The following is a 19,548-nucleotide window of genomic DNA, read 5'->3' as shown; positions in this document are numbered from 1 at the left end:
TACAATGTTATTGTATTCAATTAATCTATTCATAATTGTGTTGACTGATGGTTAAATATTAACCAGACACCAAAGATAATTGCAGAGTTTCTATTCATTTCTCTTCCCCACATAAATACAAAAGATTCTACAGATGGTGGAAATCCAGAGCAACACAGACAATGCTGGAACAGCTCAGCAAGTCAGGCAGCATCTACAGAGGGGGGGAAAAACAATTCACATTTTGGGTCAGGAGTCTTTGCCTAGACTGGAAAGGAAGGGAAAAGGAGCCAGCGTAAGAAGGTGCTGGGAAGGGGGAGGAGTACAAATTGGCAGGTGATGGGTGAAGCCATTGAAGGGGCACGTAGGTGGGGTAGGGGAGCTGGGTGGTGATGGATGGAAAAGGTAAAAGACCGAAGAAGGATCTGATAGGAGAGGACAGTGGATCATGGAGTGGGGGGGGGGGGAGAGAAGAGTGCCAGAGGGAGGTGAAGAAAAAAAGAGGGGAACCAAAAGGGGGATAAATCTTTGGAAGTTGGAGAAATCAATATTATGTCAGGTTGGAGGCTACATCGATGGAATATGAGGTGTTGCTCCTCCAACCTGAGAGTGGCCTTATCCCAGTAGAGAAAGCCATGAACTGTCGGAATGAGAAGCAGAATTAAAATGGGAGGACACCAGGAATATATTACCAGTTGTGGCAGATGGAACGAAGGTGGTCGAATCTATGTCGGTCAGCCCCACACACAGACCTTTATCTGCTGAGTTCGACTAACAGATTGTTTGTTATGCCAGGGATAACTCCCCTGTTCTTTCCCAAAACTTGTAATGAAGTGACTTTTAGTTAGCAGAATGTCCATCCTTCAGAAATGCATAAAATCTAGGCTGGGTTAGTGGAAGTTGAACCAACAAAGGAACTGCCATTTAGACATGACTGCCAGCCATTAATGCCCTGATACTTACCTACTTAAAAACCAAAAATTATATTGTTTGAATTTTAAAGCTCATACTGACAGACTTTAACAAATTAGCTTTAAGTTATTTTAGCTCCACTAAAAAAGAGACAATGGAGCTGATGGATTGAAGTAGCCTTTGGATTATACACTTTTTTGTGACTATTTTACATTTTCCAAGTCACACTATTCTAGTTTGAACCATAAACGGGTCATATATTTATAGAGATTATCTCTCCAAGGACATGGAGATCTGCCTATTCCATTATTTTCGTACAGCGGCAGTGAAGTTTTGCAATTGACTGAATAGATATCAGCAGCCTGCTTTTGCTTTGTAAATAGTGCTCTGTGGCATATTGACACAACATACTAGAGCTGTCCAGTATACAAAAGGGCATTGTGGGAAGCTAAGCTATTAAAAATTGCTTTATGATGTCTAGTCCCAGTACCAGTTAGTGTTACAAGTTGAGGTATGAGTAGAGAGTATTGGAAGGACAGTGACCGTTTAAAGATGTTTGCAGTCTGAATTGCTAACTAACTATGCTAAATAACTAACTATGTACCGGTAGATACTTCAGGAGCTAACATTGACTTTTGTTACCAGTTATTCTCATTTGAGAAAACTGGTATAAGTAGCTACAACAGGATCCCACTGCGCTCTTGCTGTCTTTCTCACTTCATTTTCCAATGGTACCACTTTCTGTGATCCATCATCCCTCCTCACTTATTCCTTCCTGGCTCTTTGTACTTTTCCCTGCAACTTGGGGGGTGGGGGGAGGTTTGAACAAACACCTCCATCACCATGATCTGGAACTTACCAGCTCTTCTAAGTGAGGCAACTATTTTCATGAGCGGTCTCGAAACTTGCATTGTGTATTCATTTGTTATCCAGGCAGCACAATAGCATAGTAGTTAATGCAGCACTTTACGGTGCCAGCGATCACCACTCGGGATTCAACTCTCACTGCTGTCTGTAAGGAGTTTGTGCATTCTCTGTATGATCACCTGGGTTTCCCTGGGATTCTTCAGTTTCCTCCCACATTCCAAAGATGCAAAGGTTAGGATGACTAAGTTTGGGCATGATACGTGATGCCGTAAGTAGGGCAACACTTGTCGGCTACCCCCAGCATGTCCTTGGACCATGTTAGTCATAGACACAAATGAGAAATTTCACGGTTTTGATACACGTGACAAATAAAGCTTATCTATTTATAATGCGGAGGGACCAAACATTTCAACTCCCCCTCCCTTTCCCACACAACTTGACTGTTCCTTGCCTTCTCCACTGGCATGTTGAGGCCAAATCTAAACTGAAAGAACAAGACCTCGTATTCCACTTGGGAAGCCTACAATCCAATAGTATGAATGTAAAATTTTCCAAATTCGGGTAACCCACTCACCTGCTTTTCCAGACCAACCCAGTTTCAAGAAATAGCATTTTGGAAGTTGCCTCATTGGATTGAAGCTTTGGGGAATTGAAATCAAACCTCAGACAGGTGCAAGCTTGGTTGAATTGCTTCCTGGTTTGTTTTCGTTATTCAAATAGTGGAGCAGCATGGAATTTGCAAAATGTTTTTGGCTGATACATTCTGTGGGCACAGATTCAATAGATAAGAAGAGTTTCGGAGTATAATTTTTTTGAACATTGATCTCTCCTTTGTAATGCATTTATTACACCCACTGCTCCAATAAAACGGCACTGCGATTGTTGAATTGATTAAGGTTCCTCTTCATCATGCAATCCATATTGTGATGATATTGCATCTTATTGCCTGCACTGCACTTTGTTTGTAGCTGTTACACTTCATTCTTCATTCTGTTATAGTTTTACCTCTGTGCACTATGCATTCACTGTATCTCAGTACATGTAACAATAAATTAATTCCAATGACTTGGGACCATTGTAGGTTCTTTAAGAGCGGCTACTATGGGGATTTGAAACTTGCATTGGTATTACATTACAATGTGTCAAACATTTTTTTTAAAATGTAATAAGTCTGAGATATTTAAACTTTGTAATAGATTGTGGTGTTATTTTGCTTTGTTAATCAAATGCTTGGGTTCAATTATGGCTAATACTGAAAACTGCAAAGTATTATATGCATCGGTAGGTGACATATAGTTGCTTAACAAGTGTGCATTTTCATGTTTTTTTGTTTCAAAGTGCTGCTAGACCTGTTCCCATTTATAAGCTTTCTTTTCAGATTCAAATTTGTTACAATCAAAGCCATACAAATGTCACCCACTATGTAAGAGAGCTCTGTAATGATTCTCACTGAGGGATTTTGGAACAGCTTCTTCCCCTCTGCCATCAGATGTCTAAACTGCCCATGAACACTGCCTCAGTATTTCCTCTTTTGCGCTATTTGATTAATTTTTTGTAACTTGCAGTAATTTTTGTCCTGCACTATACTGCTGCAACGGCAAAAGCAACACGTCTTGACATGTGTCAGTGATCATGAACCTGATTGAGTGTTGATGATTATTAACTATTCTAATGGACTTTTCTGTCTTCCTCAGACTGTAATGGAACAGTTTAATCCAGGATTACGGAATCTTGTAAATCTGGGCAAAAATTATGAAAAAGCTGTTAGTGGTAAGTGTACAGTTTAAGTATTTCTGATAGTTCATTTAGGTGTGCTATTTAATTCACTTTGGTCAGTTCCTAGCACCACAAGGAGGAATCTGTAATTCCAGGAAATGCAGCTCTTCTCAAATAGTGATCTTCCAGTAGATACTTAATATTTTACGTGTACTACAAGTGGAAAGGAATTCTGGCCTGTATGATGTTTTTCTTTCTTCAACCTGCCCAGAATGTGGATTTTCTCCCTCCAGGCATATGAGTTCATACAGTATCAGATATTTCTGACATTTATAAACTGTCACATGTTTTTGAGTTATTAATCCCTTGAAATGGGTAAATTACCAAATGTTAAGATCTTGATCTCTCTATCAGTTTCGAGAAAGGTGCATAAATGTTGCAAATGACTTTCTTCATGAACTATCAATTGGTGCATCCATTCTGGAAGCTTGCTATTTAAATATCTTGTGATACTGTATGACAAGGAGAAATAATAGTGATGTGTGGCTCAAAACTGGAGGTCAGAAGGAAAAGAGGAATGAAAGGATTGAGAGAATCAAGCAGTTAGCAACATATTAGCATCATGTAAATAGTTTCTGGGAACCAAATTGGCTTCTAACAAGTGTTTTTAAATCATATCATTAGACCAAAAAAAGCACAATGCTGGGGGAATTCAGCAGATCAGCCAACATCTATGGTGGGGAGTAACCAATCGACATTTAATTCAAGACCCTTCATACAAAACGTCAACTGTTTATTCCTCTTCATAGATGCTGCCTGACTTGCTGAGTTCCTCCAGCATTTGTGTGTTGCTCTGGGTTTTCAGGATCTGAAAAATTTCTTGTGTTCATGACCAAATGAGCATTCACAATGCAATAGAAAACTAATTGTATTGGAACAAGGTTGAGTGAAAAGACGTGGACTCAGCAGGGAGAAAACTGTTCCAGACAAGACAAACAGTAGAAGGCGTGTAAGTGGATGTAAAACAGAAACCAGCATTAAGGCAAGAGGTATACCAGAACTTTGTATGAGCTTTCATCTTGTATTCAAGTAAATAGATGTATGGGTTACTGCAACCCTATTACAGCTTGGGATTTCAGAGTTGAATTTCAAAATCCTAAGAAAGTTCTTCCAGTGTGTGCGTGGATTTCTGTGTTCTGGTTTCCTCTCACAGTCCAAAGATGTACTGGTTAGTAGGTTAACTGGTCATTGTAAGTTGTCCTGTGATTAGGCTAGGGTTAAATCAGTAGGTTGTTGGGGGGGCATGGCTTGGTATTTCTAAATAAAAATAAAACAATGTGGATGTAAGAGGTCTGATTGGAACTAAAAAGGCTGGGTTCATTTTTTTTTAGAGCAGACAATCTGATGGGGAACTCAAGATATTTAAAAAGGATGAGGTGTATAGATAGGGTACACTGTGAGAAGCTTTCTTCTTAACTGAGGTGTCCAGAAGTAGAATGTAGCTAAAGTAAGGGGAAGGAGGTTTAGAGGGGACATGAAGAATTTTTTTGACCAAAAGTTGGTTAAATCTAGAACACCATGACGAAGGGTGTGAAGGAGTTGTGGTTCTGCACTCCCATGCACAATCATTATGTACTTCAAACCTGCTTTCCTCATCCTTGTCATAATAACCAACCTGTGATTATGCTGTCTTTGCTACTTGCCTGCCCATCTCCATGCTTGTTTCCCCTCCAAAATCATTGAATGTGTTCCTGTCAGTCAAAGCCATGCCAATCTTTTGAGTGATTGTGTTTGAATATTTTGCCCTTCTATCACAATGGCCTTCACAAAACTTGTAATTTAGCATTTTCTGGTTAGTATTTTTTTCATCTATTGAACATGGATGGTGTGGGCAAGATCAGTATCTAGTCCCTAAACCTGATTACCCTTGAAGGTAGTGACTTGCTTACTAAACCCATCACCCCTCCTGGGGCATAGACTGCTGACAGGAGCTCACCAGAGTCCTCTATGTCCTGGCTGGCCTTTCAAGGTGTCCCCAGGTGTAGCCCATCTTTTTGGTGTATTGTTCTTCGCTCAGAAATGATGTCTTTGAAGTGTCTATAGTTCTAAGTTTTTATGGGATATTGTTGCTACCCCCATGCCCAGCCCTCCTCCTTTCATAGCTGGGCTTGGAACTATACATGGAGTTGAGAAGACAGTGAGCCATGCCTTGAATTGCTACCTTTTCTGGTAAAGGTGCACCACTGTGCTCTTGTGGAATGGTGTTCCAAATGTAGATATAATTATGATAAAGGAATGGTAATGCAATTCCAGGTCAGGGTTGTTTGTAACTTGAAAGAAAGCCTGCAAGTGATGGTGGTCCAATATACCTGCTGCCTCAGCATTTAGTAGCAGAGACTTTAAATTTGGGAGGTGCATTTGAAGTAAATTAAGTGAGTAACTGCAATAATTTTTGTAGATGTATAACTGCAGATGTGTTGTGATGGAGTTATTGTTTTAGAATGGTGGGTGGAGTGCTTTTCTAGTGAGCTGTTTTAAACTGGAGAGTGGAGAATGTTAAGTTTCAACATTATTGAAACTAAATTCATCTGGGCAAGTGAAGAGCAACTGATTTCTGGCTTCTAGGAAGTAGAAAACCTTTGGACTATCAGGAGGCAAATCACTAGCTTGCTCTTGTAGCTGCAGTATTCAAATGACAGCTGCAATTCAATTTTAGGCCAGTGAGTACACCCCAGGATGTTGATGCTGGCTTTTGTTTACTTAGCTCTCTGGTAGCTCTGCAGAATATATTTCCCATTTGTGTTTACAATCCTGGCAGCTGATGTTGAGCCTGGCCATCGGTGTTATAATTGACTCCAAGGTGAGCTTCTAACCACACTTCCACTCCATTATTTGCACTATCTACTTCCAACATGAAACCCGCTTCAGATTTTCTTTCGAAAAATTTAGAATCCAGACTTGAATTCAGCTTGCATTCATCTAAAACTCTGCTGTTTTAATTTGCTCTAGATCTTTTCACCTGTTGCTTCTGTACTTTCTGGCCCCAAAATAGTCTGTTTTAAAATGGGGCAAGTTCCATGTATTTGTAATTTCTTCCAGCCCCAAAACATTCGAAGATTCCTACACGCTCAATTTCTGGCCTCTCAATCTAAGTTGAATTGTTTCACCTAGGCTCAGTCCCCTCATTTAGACTTGCAATTTTGCAATTACTTCTCCCAAACGCTCAGCCAAAACCCATTTTTTCACTTTCTCTCAAAGGAGGGACATGATTTATTTGCATTTAGAAAGCTTGTGTATAGGGAGGTTATGTCTCATGAATTTGGTTGAGGTTTTTGAAGAAGTGACGAAGTGGGTTATGCAGAGCAGAATGGTAGATGTCTCATAAACTTAACAAGACTTTTTTTGAATCATGGGATTCAGTACAAGATAGAAAATTAACTACAGAATTTGGTTAGTTGTAGACAAAGAGGAGCTTGATTCCACCCCTCCCCCCCGCCCCCAGATTGGAGACCCGTGACCAGCAATCTGCCATGGGTATTAGTGCTAGATCCATTGTTGTTGTTTCATCAGTATTAACTTGTATGATAATATGGGTGCCCATATTTAATAAGTTTGCAGATGTAACCAAAATTGGTGGCATACCTGGCAGTGAAGAAGCTTCTTCAAGGGTGTAGATCAACTGGGAAAGCAGGCAAAACAGTGGCAGATGGAAGGGCACCATGATAGTGTAGCAGTTAGAATGATGCTATTACAGCTCATGACATTGGAGTTTGGAGTTCATTTTCAGTGCTGCCTGTAAGAAGCTTGTATGAGTGTATGGGTTTACTCCTGGTACTCGGGTTTCCTCACAGTACAAAGAACTACCAGTTAGTAGGTTAACTGGTCATTGTAAATTGTTCTGTGATTAGACTAGGGGTGTTGCTGGGCGGTGGCAGTGTGGATCATTGGGCTGGGAAGGCCTAGTTCTGCACTATTTTCTCTAAATTTAAAAAAAAATTAATGCCTACAATTTTAGAGTGATCCGATTAGGGAAGTTAAACCAGGGCAGGCCACGCACAGGTTTTTGGGAGCATTCTTGAATAGAGGGACTTTGTGGTACATGGTTCGCTGAGAATGGGAATACAGACAGTCCCCGGGTTACGTATGAGTTCCATTCCTGAGTCCATCTTTAAGTCGGATTTGTACGTAAGTCGGAACAAGTACACCCAGTATTATTTAGCATCAGTTAGTCAAACGTTCATCTTAGTATATATTTTACCTTTCTATGCATATAAAACACTTAAGCAATATATGTATTTCAATAATTAAACCAGTCCGGGGCAGGGCCTTTCACATGCTCCATTATTCTCACTTTATCCGTTATCCTTTAAAATTGTTCTGATCGTTGACCGACTATAGCCTAACACTTTTCCAATGACCGATGGCGTTTCACCTCTTTCCAAATGCTTTATTATTTCCACTTTATTTATCAATCGCGATCGCTTTCCATCAATGGAACAGAAACACTGTGGTCGGCGAGACCTGAGGTCCACTGGGTCCTAAGGACCACCGCACTGAGACAGGTTAAATGGGACAAGTGAGGGCTGTACTGGGTTTGGGTATTTGATCCTCCACAATATTCCGTGTGGGAATTTAAACTGGAGGTGGCAGTTTTTTTTTTACGAGGTTGAGTTACAAACTCGACATCAACCTGGCACGGATGGTATGGAAGTCACTGGATCGACATCAACCCAGCACAGGAGCGGTCTGTCACTGGATCGAACTGGGAAACCTCCGTTCTCGAGCCCAGTGCTGATCTCACTGAGCCACCAGCCGACCGGAATTGGGGGGGGGGGGGGGTCAGGGTGAATCTTACTAAGAAAACTTTAAGCCAAATACTAAGTTAAACACTCAACACAGTGTCAACGGCACCAACGTACAATGGCGGATGGCATCGTGATCTGATTTAAAATGGCAGACAGTGTTCTCCTTCCTTGGTTCGTAAGTATGAGTTGTCTGTAAGCCAGATGTTTGTAACTCGGGGACTACCTGTACAGGCAGAATGTTGAGGAAATGTATGGCATGCTTGCTTTCTTTGGCTGAGTCATTGAGTATAAGAGTTGGGATGTCACATTATACCTGTATAAAACTGCACACAATACTTGGACAATGTGTACATTTGTCATCATCATACAACAGGAAGAATGTGATTAAGCCAGAGAGGATGTAGAAAAGATTTACGAGGATGTTGTCCAGCTTGCAGGGCTTGAGTTATCAGGAGGTTGGTTAGAAAAGGCTGATATTCCCTGGAAAAAGGAAATTAAGAAATATGGAATTGTATATGAAATTGCGAGGCAGAGATAGGATAGGTACCAGTGGTTAGGGTGTCTAAAACTCAAGGTCATGGGTTTAGGCAGGAGACTTGAGGGGGACCTGAGTGGTAAAATGTTCACACAGTAGTTGGCATTTAGAATGAGTTGCCAGAGATGGTGGTGGCAGGAGCAGTAACAATATTTTAAAAAAGCATTTGGACAGGTATTTGAATGAGCAAGGCAGAGAAATCTGGGATTAATGCAGGCAATTGTGATTAGTTCAGATGAGCACAATGGTCAGCAGAGCCATGGTGGGGCGAAGGGCCTTTTTCTGTGCTATAAAACTCTTGGCACTATGATGTCCTGAGATAACAAATGTTGCCAATTACATTCAGTGTATTCCTTGTCTTCACTAATCTCTTGAATCGTACTATTTGTTCAATTTGGTACCTTTTCATTCTATGCTGTTCTATGTATTAAGTGACCTGTGCCTTCATACTGTTTCTGACCACAACAGCGGTTTTCATTTCAAAATCAACCACAGCCTACGGATAAAACTTAAACAATGTTAAATTGTTTAATCTCATTATTTGCTGTATAGGAATTGGATAACTAGTTATTATCCAACATTGCAAGCACTTGAAGGATTAACTAATTTAGTTGAGTACATTTCAGAGAATTGCTCTGTTGCTAGTCCAATAAATTGGGTTCAAATGATGAATCTTTTGTTCCTGTGTTCTTTCACCTATGGCACAATTTTATTACTACAGTATCATGTACTGTAAGCTAAATTTAAAATTCTTATTCCTGATTTGCTTTCTTCCCAGGACTTCTTAAAAGTAAGATGAACTGAAGGAAAATTGCTTACCAAATAGAAAACCAGCTCTAAGACAGGACATATAGAAATTGTTTGAGAACCTCATTGAATTCAGTGCTAAGTGTTTAATATGATTGACAACTGCATATTCTCAAAGCGAAACTTGCATGTTTTTATGAAGTCAATCATCTTTATATATAAATATAATACATTTGTATATAATAAATTAATAGATGTTGTGACTAAGCTCTGTGGAAACTCTTAAATTAAAAGATAATGAAGCTCATTGAATCATCATAATAAAAAAAAAGTTCCAACAAAGGAGGAAGCCAATAGTCTGTTTATAAATTCCAGATCTCATCATGTAGCATTAAGGCCACATCTAGATACTTTTAATTGTAATGAGGGTTTCTGCCTCTACCACTTTCAAGGATTAAATTCCCAACCCCATCTTCTGAGTAAAATGTATTTCTTCATCTTTTAATTTTCTGCAAATTACTTTGCAGAAGTAATGTAACTTTAAACATGTAACCTCTAATTTGAGCTATCCGTCTATGTCCTTTGTTCAGTACATCTTAATTAGATCTTCCCTCAGCCTTTGTTCCAAACAGAACAACTCCAGCTTAAGTAATGAGAGTGAGGCACGAGGAGATGCTAACAGAAAGAATGAAAGTGGTGGAAGCTGAGGAAAATTCAAACATTTCAGGTTTTGCAGAATTCACTCTATTTTTATATACTGTTAGATTCTTCGGAGTTATTTTTTCCATTTTCCTCCTAGTTCCAATAATGTTCAAAGTAAATTTATTAACAAAGAACATGCAAAACCATATATAACCCTGAGATTAGTTGTCTTGTGGGCATACTCAGTAAATCCAATAACCATAATAGAATCAATGAAGGATCACACCAACACACAGGGTGGTCAGTCAGTGTGCAAAAGATAACAAACTGCAAATACAAGAGGAAAACATAATAAATAAGCAATAAATATCAAGAACATGAGATGAAGAGTCCTTGAAAGTGAGGCTGAAGATTATGGGAATAGTTCAATGATGGCGCACATTAAGTTGAGTGAAGTTATCCTCTCTGGTTCAAGAGCTGGATGCTTGAGGAGTAATAACTGTTAATGATTCTGGTGGTATGGGTCCTGAGGCTCCTATACCTGCTTCCTGATGGCAGTGAAAAGAGCATGGCTTGGATAGTGGGGGCTGTTGATGATGGATGTTTTCCTGTGATAGCATTCCATGTAGATGGCTCATTGGTGGGGGAAGGCTCTACTTGTGATGGTTTGGGCTATATCCACTACTTTTATAGGATTTTCCCTTCAAAGGCATTGGTGTTTCCATACTAAGCTGTGATACAGTCAGTCAATGTACTCTCCACTACATGTCTAAAGAAGTTTGTCAAAGTTTTAGATGTCATGCCAAATCTTCACAAACTCCAAAGAAAGTCAAGGCACTGCTGTACTTTCTTCATATTTGCACTTATGACCTGTACCCAGAACATGTCCTCTGAAGTGATAACACTGAGGAATTTAAAGTTGCTGACACTCCACCTCTGGTTTTCCCCAAATGAGGACAGGCTTATCCTCCTGAAGTCAATAATCAGCTCTTGGTCTTGCTGACATTGAGTAAAATGTTGTTGTTGTTGTGGCACCACTCAGCCAGATTTTCAATTTCCCTCCCATATACTGATTCGTTACCACCTCTGATTCCATCAACAACAGTGTCAGCAAACTTAAATGTGCCATTGGAGCTGTGCTTAGCTACACAGTTTTAAGTGTAAAGTGAATGCAAACTTTCAGTATACGCTTAAAAAAAAATTGAGAATTTTACTGGGGAGTTCATTTTGTTAAGTTTGTCATGACTGAAACTGCTTACTAAAATGTTGCTCCTGATTGCAGAGTATTAAGAATTGACCACAATGCCATGGTTTTGGAGTCACATAATAAACTAGATAGCAATGTCAACATGAAGGGCATCGGTGAACTAAATAGTTTTATTTTCAATGCACCATTACTGATGGCAGCTCATTGATTCCTTGAGTTTAAACTCTGGTTACTTTTCCCCAGTGCAGAAATGTTGAATTGAAGAGCTGATGATTTTAAGGTGGTTGGAGGGAAGTATGGGGGTGGGGTATGTCAGAGGTTTCTTCACATACTGTTGTGGTGGTGTGGAACATGTGGTGGTAGAAGCAGATATATTAGGGACATGTAAGAGTCTCTTAGGCACACGGATGATAGAAAAATGGATAGATATGTGGGAAGAATAGGTTAAATTGATCTTGGGGTAAGTTTTAAAAAAAGGTCAGCTTATCGTGGGCTAAAAGAGCTGTACTGTTCTATACTAAACTCCCCAGTGTAGTAGGATTCAAGCATGATGTCCCTTGGCTATCGTTGACCATGGTATTTAGAAAGTAGCTCAAAAGCCTCCCATGTCAGATTTGGTAAGTTTAATATTTATGTGTACATGGTAGGGTTAGTCCTCGGGTGTTTTTGCATATGAAGGATGTCTAAGCAAATATGTAGATGCTTAGAGGTGTTGGTATCAATAAAGCTGAGCCAGTATACACAGTGAAATGGACAGAGATAAAGAATGATTATTATGTATTATGATATAGCAACAAATTAGCTGAGTTTCTTCCAGCTTCCTAAAACAACAGTTAATGATGTTGTAGATTGCTAAATTACATTATTCATTGTCTTATAATAATTTTATTATGCAATGCCTTTTTTGCTATGCAGCCTGTCAAATGTGAACACCAGTCCCTTGTGATATATGGAATTGTACCCAAATATTAAACAATGGTGTCACATGCTGTACAGTTTAAGCTTCTGTATCCTGTTTGTACGATTACAGAAAAATGCTTGCCTTGTCATAGACAATGTTTATGCAAGTTTTTCTAATTGCATGTAAATTAAGCCTGTGTAGATCCAATAGAGAAACATTCTGATATGAACTGCATCCGTGTGATATTTGCTCTTAAATCCTGCATCAATACTTTGCTTTTAATTCTGTGGCCGACAGCAAAACAACTAAGTGTCTCCATTAAAACACATTTACCAATATGCATTCCGTGATTGCACAAGGAGAACTAATTATCCCAAAAATGGTAAAATCTACCATTTTTATAAACAATGTTGGCTGGATTGCATTTTCTATGTATTGATTTTTGCTGATTTTCTTAAATATTAAAGTGTAAAATGCAGCTGAAAATATAACGTATCAGAATTACTAACATCCAAATGATGTGACTATATTGGATCTCAGACAACTTTTACTTATTGTATACTTGCACTATTTGCCCAAGTTAATCTGAATTCTTGTCTTAGCGCCATCTTGTATTATTTCAGAATGAGAAAAGTCAATGGATAATTTCAACGGGACTCAACATCAATATTCCAAAGAATAATTTATGCATGTTATCATGTAAGATTAAAGAATTGATTACCACTTTAAAACAATATTATCTGGTTGACTCTCGCCCTTACATATCTTTACATATGCAAAGCATCCTATTTTTCCTGGTGATTTGCATATTTGTCTAAGGTCCACAAAAATATTTACTGCTGCTGTGATAACAATACTAAGACTTTGTTTGATATTTGTTACACTTACTCCACACTTGAAGGTGGTGAATCTGGAATTTATTGCTATGGATGGCTGTGGAGGCCAGGTCATTGGGTATAATTTAAAGCAGACGTTGGTAGTTCTTGCTTAGTCAGGGCACCAAAAAATACTAGAAGAAGACAAGAGAATGGTGTTGAGAGGGATAGTAAATCAGCCATGATTTACAGAGCAGACTCAATGGGCCAAACGGCTGAATTCTGTTCCTGTGTTTTATGGTCTCGTGAACGATTTACATATTCAGGTGATTTGGATGATTATTCTTGTATGAGGGAGTTGTTTTTAGTGAATATGCTTGTTTTTGTACAGCAAAGCAAATATATTGATCCATTATGCTCTGTATTTATCTAGATTGTTTTTATTTTTATTGATCAAGGAAAATACTTTATTTCTGAGAATCCTTGTTCTTTTAATTTGGACTGCCCTGTTTTAAATAAGTGTGTTTCTACTTTTACTTTTATAAAATGCAAATTCTGACAGTTGGTAAAACTCTGCTCAGTACAGTATATGGTGCGTCAGAATAAAATATTTTTGTCCAGTACTTAGAAATGAAACCTGGTACAGTCAATTTTGCCAGGTACAGTAAAACTGATCCACAATTTGACTATTTGCAATTCTGTATCTGACTCAGCAAGAGATATATCCTGCGTTCCATGAAATTCACTAGGGCTCCTGTTACCACATCCTTTGAATGCTGGAATGTTTATTGTGATAATGAGTAACTTTATAAAAGTGAATGTAAACAGTGGTATTAAGAGGTATAAAGGCAAGTCCTAAACTTGCTGATTTTCAGTTTTATTGTAACTAGACTAGTGAATGAACATCAAAATACTAAATATACAAATCTGAAAATGTTCAGCAAATTGGATGGCTTCTGTGGATGTTCCACATAATTCAAAGGTTAGCAATAAGCAAATTATCATTCCCCATCATTTTGGAAGTGTTTGGTAAAATTCTTCTCTGCTTGCCCCAAAGTTCTGCTATTCACTAGAAAAAGAACATCTCCTTGCATCAATGCAACTTGAAATGAGCCTTGTACAGCCTTAAATAACATGACCTCTGAATCTCCAATCTCCTCTGCCCATGTGCTTGAAACAAACAATGTCATCAAACAGTCTAATTCTCTCTCATGTTCATACTGAACTGGAAAATTTCATTACTTTTGCTGCCAAGTTCCACCCTGCTATTATTTTTAGTTTGTTCATATTTGACGGGGTTTTTTTTTGGATCTCCCTGTCTCGGTCTTGGGATAGATTAACAACCAATATCCATACCTGCAGATACCTTGACAATATTTTCTGTGTCCCTGCTTCCTCTAAGAACTTAATTCCTTTCCTCCCAGTTCCTGGTGTCTGTTCCACTTGCTCCAATGATGAAACCTTCCACACAGGTGTTTCTTAAATGTACTCCTTTCTCTATAACCATTGTTTCTCCTATGCCATAGCTGACAGAGTCCCCAGTTATTCCCTACATCTGTTGTCACTGTCGCTCTTCAAAGCCAGAGTGAGGATGGTGTTCTCTGGTGTTCAGCTTCCACTACATCTGTCTCTACATTTAATGTATCATTCTTTACAACTCCCACTACTTTACAGTGAGTTTCCATCCGTAGACATCATCTCCCTTTTCAGCATTTCAAGGAGACTGTTCCCCTTCCTGGCTGGTTAGTTTGCTTTTCCACTTTCATCTGCAGTTTTTCGTAAATACTCTTACATTTAGATTTTGGGAGGTGCAATACCTACACTTATCATTTGTCTCTTCTCATTAATTTGTTAATCAGGCAGCTCTGTAAATATTGGCATCACTTAGACAACCAGGACTTGGCTGTCAGATATTCCCATTTGTTTTAACAATTTCTTTCTGCTTTACACTCTCACTTGCCTCGTTATGTACTTGGTTTACGCTTCCAGCAGAACAACAATGATTACATTTATACATTCTTTATTGACTATAAAAAAACTTTGTTAAATCCTATGTTTATGTAAAGGGTTTTATAAATCTTTTATTTCTCAGTCTCTTGTTCATTGCTTTAAAACCTTGCTGTGTTTTTTTTCCCCCATCTTTAACTGGCCTCATTAACTTGTTAACCAGCTGGCTCTGTGACAGTGAAATCTCCATAGCAATGCTGGCCTCTCCCTCTCAGAGATTCCCTTTGTCATATCCTTGGTTTGCTTTCCTAAAATTAGTGTCCCATTTTCTTTAGTCAATCTTGATGACCTATAATTCTACCAACTAGGAAGTCATCTTCCATTCCTTTCAAAGTCGGGCCTTAAGCAAACCAAAATTGCACAATATATTCTAAGGGTTGAAGAACAAGAAGTGTTTCTTTAGAAGAGTGCCTCTGGAAGGTGGTATGGTGAATCAGTTAACGTTGAGCTGTCCTTGGATCAAATTATCAGGTTTAATTGAAGCATATTACTGTGATCTAATTTTAATCCACTGGATTGTACTTGACCTGGTGGAATTTGACAGAATTATGACAATTTATTAAGCAGCAGACATTTAAATTAAATTTGATTATGTTGGGGTAAATGGGTTGGAAACATTTTCATAATCCAGTTCAATTGACCAAAATTTTCTGTTGTAAAAGTGCCATTGTAAATGAAACTGTAGTGATTTTTACTGTATCCATTTTAAAATTGTCATAAATATAGCATGATTGTTGGTGGAAGCATGATGACACTTGTAGGCTGCCCCCAGCACATTTGGACTATGTTGGTCATTGACTCAAACGATTCATTTCACTATATATTTTGATGTACATACAACAAATAAAGCAAATATTTTTATTCTATTTTCTGATTCTGGTTTAAAATGGTGCTGGTGACACAGCGATGACATACTGGTAGCACATAAAACTAGAAACTACTGATTAATCACACTTTCTCAGATACAATTATTGTATAAATGGCCTGTAACTTACCTTTTGGAATTGATCTTTTGAACTGTCTGTATGACCTGGCATTTTTTGAGGTATGAACTGAAATCTCTACGGTGCACGATGGTTGAGGTGTGGCATGTACAGGCTGAATTAAGGTAGCGGGCCCGGGCACAAGAGCAGGGAATGAGCCCATGTTTAACCATTATTGGAGCAAATTTGGAGGCGATTCATTGCAGCAGAACGAGGTGAGATGAGCGGAGGAGAGGCAGAGTCAAGGCAGTAGCACCTGGCCCAGGAGCAAGGAAAGACCCTAGTTTGACACATTTAAGCTCTGAGCCAAATTGAAAAGGTCGGGTAGGGGCCAAATCAAGCTGGTGGGCCTGAGAGTGTATCGAAGTAGCAGAGCCCAGGTCAGAGAGAGAAACTACCAGAGGTTTGGCCGATTTAAGTGCTGGGTCAGATTTGGGGAGGGGGGGGTGGAAATCGGGGAGTCTGGACCAGAGGGGAGAGAAGAGCCAGTGTTTAATTTGCTGCTCTGTGAGGTTTACTTGTTTCTGCAACCAATGGCTCCTGAATCGGCTGCAGTGATGACTGGCTTCATGGCTGTGGACTCACTTTCATGAAGTTCAGTTCTTGTAACGTTATTATAAACTAAATAACTGTCGTAAAGACAGCACAGTTCTCAATTGCTTACTTTTATTTGCAAGATTTTTTTTGTACATTGGGTGTTTGTCAGTGTTTTTTAAATGGGTTCTATTTGGTTTCTTTGGTTTGCGGCTGCCTGCAAGGAGACAAATCTCAATGTTGTATATAGTATACACACTTTGAACTTTGATGTATGGTTTAACAGAGTTGACCAGTGCTCGATTATACTTCAACAGTCGATTTGAACTCTGTCAGTTTAATGTTGCTATGATCCTATGACAGTTATGCATTCAGAAAACGAGGGGATAGATTGTTCTGCTCGACCAGGCCTTTGTGCTAAGTGAGGGTACAGTCATTAGTCAATATACAAAAGCCTGCATTCTTGTTAAAGATTTCTTCAAGCAAAGTTTTGTAAATTACAAAGGCTGAGTGGAATGCATTATGGGAATTGTGATACAATGTGTTCCAGCAGCAATTGTTTTAACACCAATTTCATAAACAGAAGATGCGTAAAATTTGTAAATCAACATTCGTAAATCAAGAAATACTTTAAGGACTTGAAATTATTTAACAGACAAAGTTGAAGTTGAATCACGTAAGAAAATCTAGCGTAAGCAGAATGAATGTGGACTGAGTCAAATTTCTTACAGAAAAGTTAAAGGAGCAATATTGCTTTATTTTATTTATTGAGATACATTGTGGAAAGGGCCCTTCTGGCCTTTTGTGCCACACTGCCTGGTAACCCCTGATTTAACCCTAGCCTAATCACGGGACAATTTGCAGTGACCATTTAACCTACTAACTGGTACATCTTTGTACTGTGGGAGGAAACCAGAGCACCCATTAGAAACTGACGTGGTCACGGGGAGAACATACAAACCCCTTGCAGACAGCAGCAGGATTTGAACCCAGGTCACTGGTACTGTAAAGCATTGTGCTAACAACTGTGCTACCATGTTACAGCATTAAGTCTATGGTACCCCAGGCTTACCGGAACAAAGATAGTTGTCTTTTGTTTTTCTTTTTCTTTCTTCCCCCCCCCCCCCCCATCTTTTAACACTGTCCTTGTTTCAAAGTACTTCTGTTTGGTTGTGTAGGACATTTTTTTAAAATAATCTATATTCTCTCATTAAAAGAGACGTAAGCTAATTTTGGTCTGGTTGTTGTCAGTTAAGGGAGAAATTTTAATTGTGATTATTCTCGGGAGTTTATCTTAATTGTTGAAAGGTCCCTTCCCAATTATAATTTGAACTGCAATAGAGACCCAAAGAAAAATTACAAAAAGTCTTCTAACTAGGTTTTGAACTACGACAAAATGAGACAAAATTAGAAACCTTGCAGTTATTTTTTTTTAAAAAAGGAGTTTAGCTGACATTCTTTTGCAAAGCTGAGCTGGAATTTTTAGGGAAATTTAAATTTGGACTTTTCACATAGCCTTTGACTTGTTCCCTGAGGAATGAATCAATTAAATCTGCAGATTGTGGCTTACACCACATAATTATGAAATCATACGTTAAGTTCAGTAAGCACTCTGTAGAAAAATATAGTTCTATACCCAGTTGGCTCAAAAGGAGACCCAACCCATAAAAGTAGACACTTCCTTTCTTGACATTATATTAAGAGCAGTTTGCTGAATGAGCTTAATAGAATAAGAAAAGACTAATTTTCTTTGATCAAAGGAATTTGTACTGATTCTTATCAATTCGTGCTTTGGATTTGGTCCCAGTTGATCTAATGATAAACTTGAGATTTCAAAAGATAGCTGTTAGGCCATTTCATTTTTATTTATTTTTACTTCAGAGGCTCTTCCAGCCCAATGAGCCTGTGCTGCCCATTTATACCATGTGACCAATTGACTTACTAATCCTGTAGGTCTTGGAAGGAGGAAAAGGAATACCTGGAGAAAACCATGTGGATATAGGGAGAATACAGACTCCTTGCAGGAACTAGTTGGATTTGAACCTTTGTTGCTGGCATTGTAACATTAATAGCTAGGCTACTTTGCCATCCCAAGTATTTTTTGCTTTGAATGTTAAAGATAGAATTTTAAGTTTTCACATTAGTACTGAGCTACAGTTAGATAAGCAAAGTATTAGCGAGGAGATGTCTGGTAAAAGTTACATTCTAATGATTGCTCTTTCTGTCCTAATGAAAGGTTCCAACCCAAAACGTTGACTATTTCTGGCTCCACTGATGCTGCCTGACCTGCTGAGTTGCTCCAGCAGTTATTTTTCTGCTCCAGATTCCAGCATCTACAGTCTCTTGTGTTTACAAGAAAGCAATTAAACTGAATCTCCTCAAGTTCTTGAAAAGCCAATTCTTAAATGGACAAATTGGGTATAAACAGAAATATCGAATAAAAAAAATTTGTTTCACATGAAATGAATTTGAAGCTCCCTTTTACCCAAGATGCAGGATATAAGCCCATAAAGCAGCCAGAGACAACCCTATCAGAAAGTTCCATTATGTCCTGTATCTCTATTAAAAAGGATGGCTTAGATGTGCACATTTTCTGGTTTTGTAATGGGTTTGCAGTGCTTGCATTTTTCTCATTTAACTTGATATTGAAATATATAGTTGTTACCTGTGTCTTTGTCAGCACTGCTATCTTCCTGGAAGACAATGAAGGTTCCTAAGCTCGAAGTTTAGAATGGACTCTATTGTATTACAGGGAAATACTGTCATGTTCAAGCTGCTACCTGTGGATGGGATGGTTAGGAGGCCAGATCTACACATTTTGGATGACACAACATTGCAGAAAAATGGAGTTTTCCCTGATTTTTGTCCAATATTCTTCAATTAATGTGTTTAAAATTT

At 38.6% G+C, this 19,548-nt stretch overlaps 1 protein-coding gene across 2 annotated transcripts in view; it reads left to right on the top strand.

The window, feature by feature from the left end:
• LOC132399073 (brain-specific angiogenesis inhibitor 1-associated protein 2-like protein 1) overlaps window positions 1–19,548 on the top strand; it is a 131,961-nt gene that overhangs the window by 1,156 nt on the left and 111,257 nt on the right. For both annotated transcript variants that reach the window (XM_059979018.1, XM_059979017.1), the window contains exon 2: window positions 3,453–3,528. In XM_059979018.1, the coding sequence (XP_059835001.1) occupies window positions 3,453–3,528 (76 nt within the window). The remainder of the gene's footprint in view (window positions 1–3,452; window positions 3,529–19,548) is intronic.

The sequence above is a fragment of the Hypanus sabinus genome, chromosome 9 (assembly GCF_030144855.1).
Source record: "Hypanus sabinus isolate sHypSab1 chromosome 9, sHypSab1.hap1, whole genome shotgun sequence".
Classification (NCBI taxonomy): Eukaryota; Metazoa; Chordata; class Chondrichthyes; order Myliobatiformes; family Dasyatidae; genus Hypanus; species Hypanus sabinus.
This window is presented reverse-complemented; position numbering and strand designations above follow the sequence as displayed.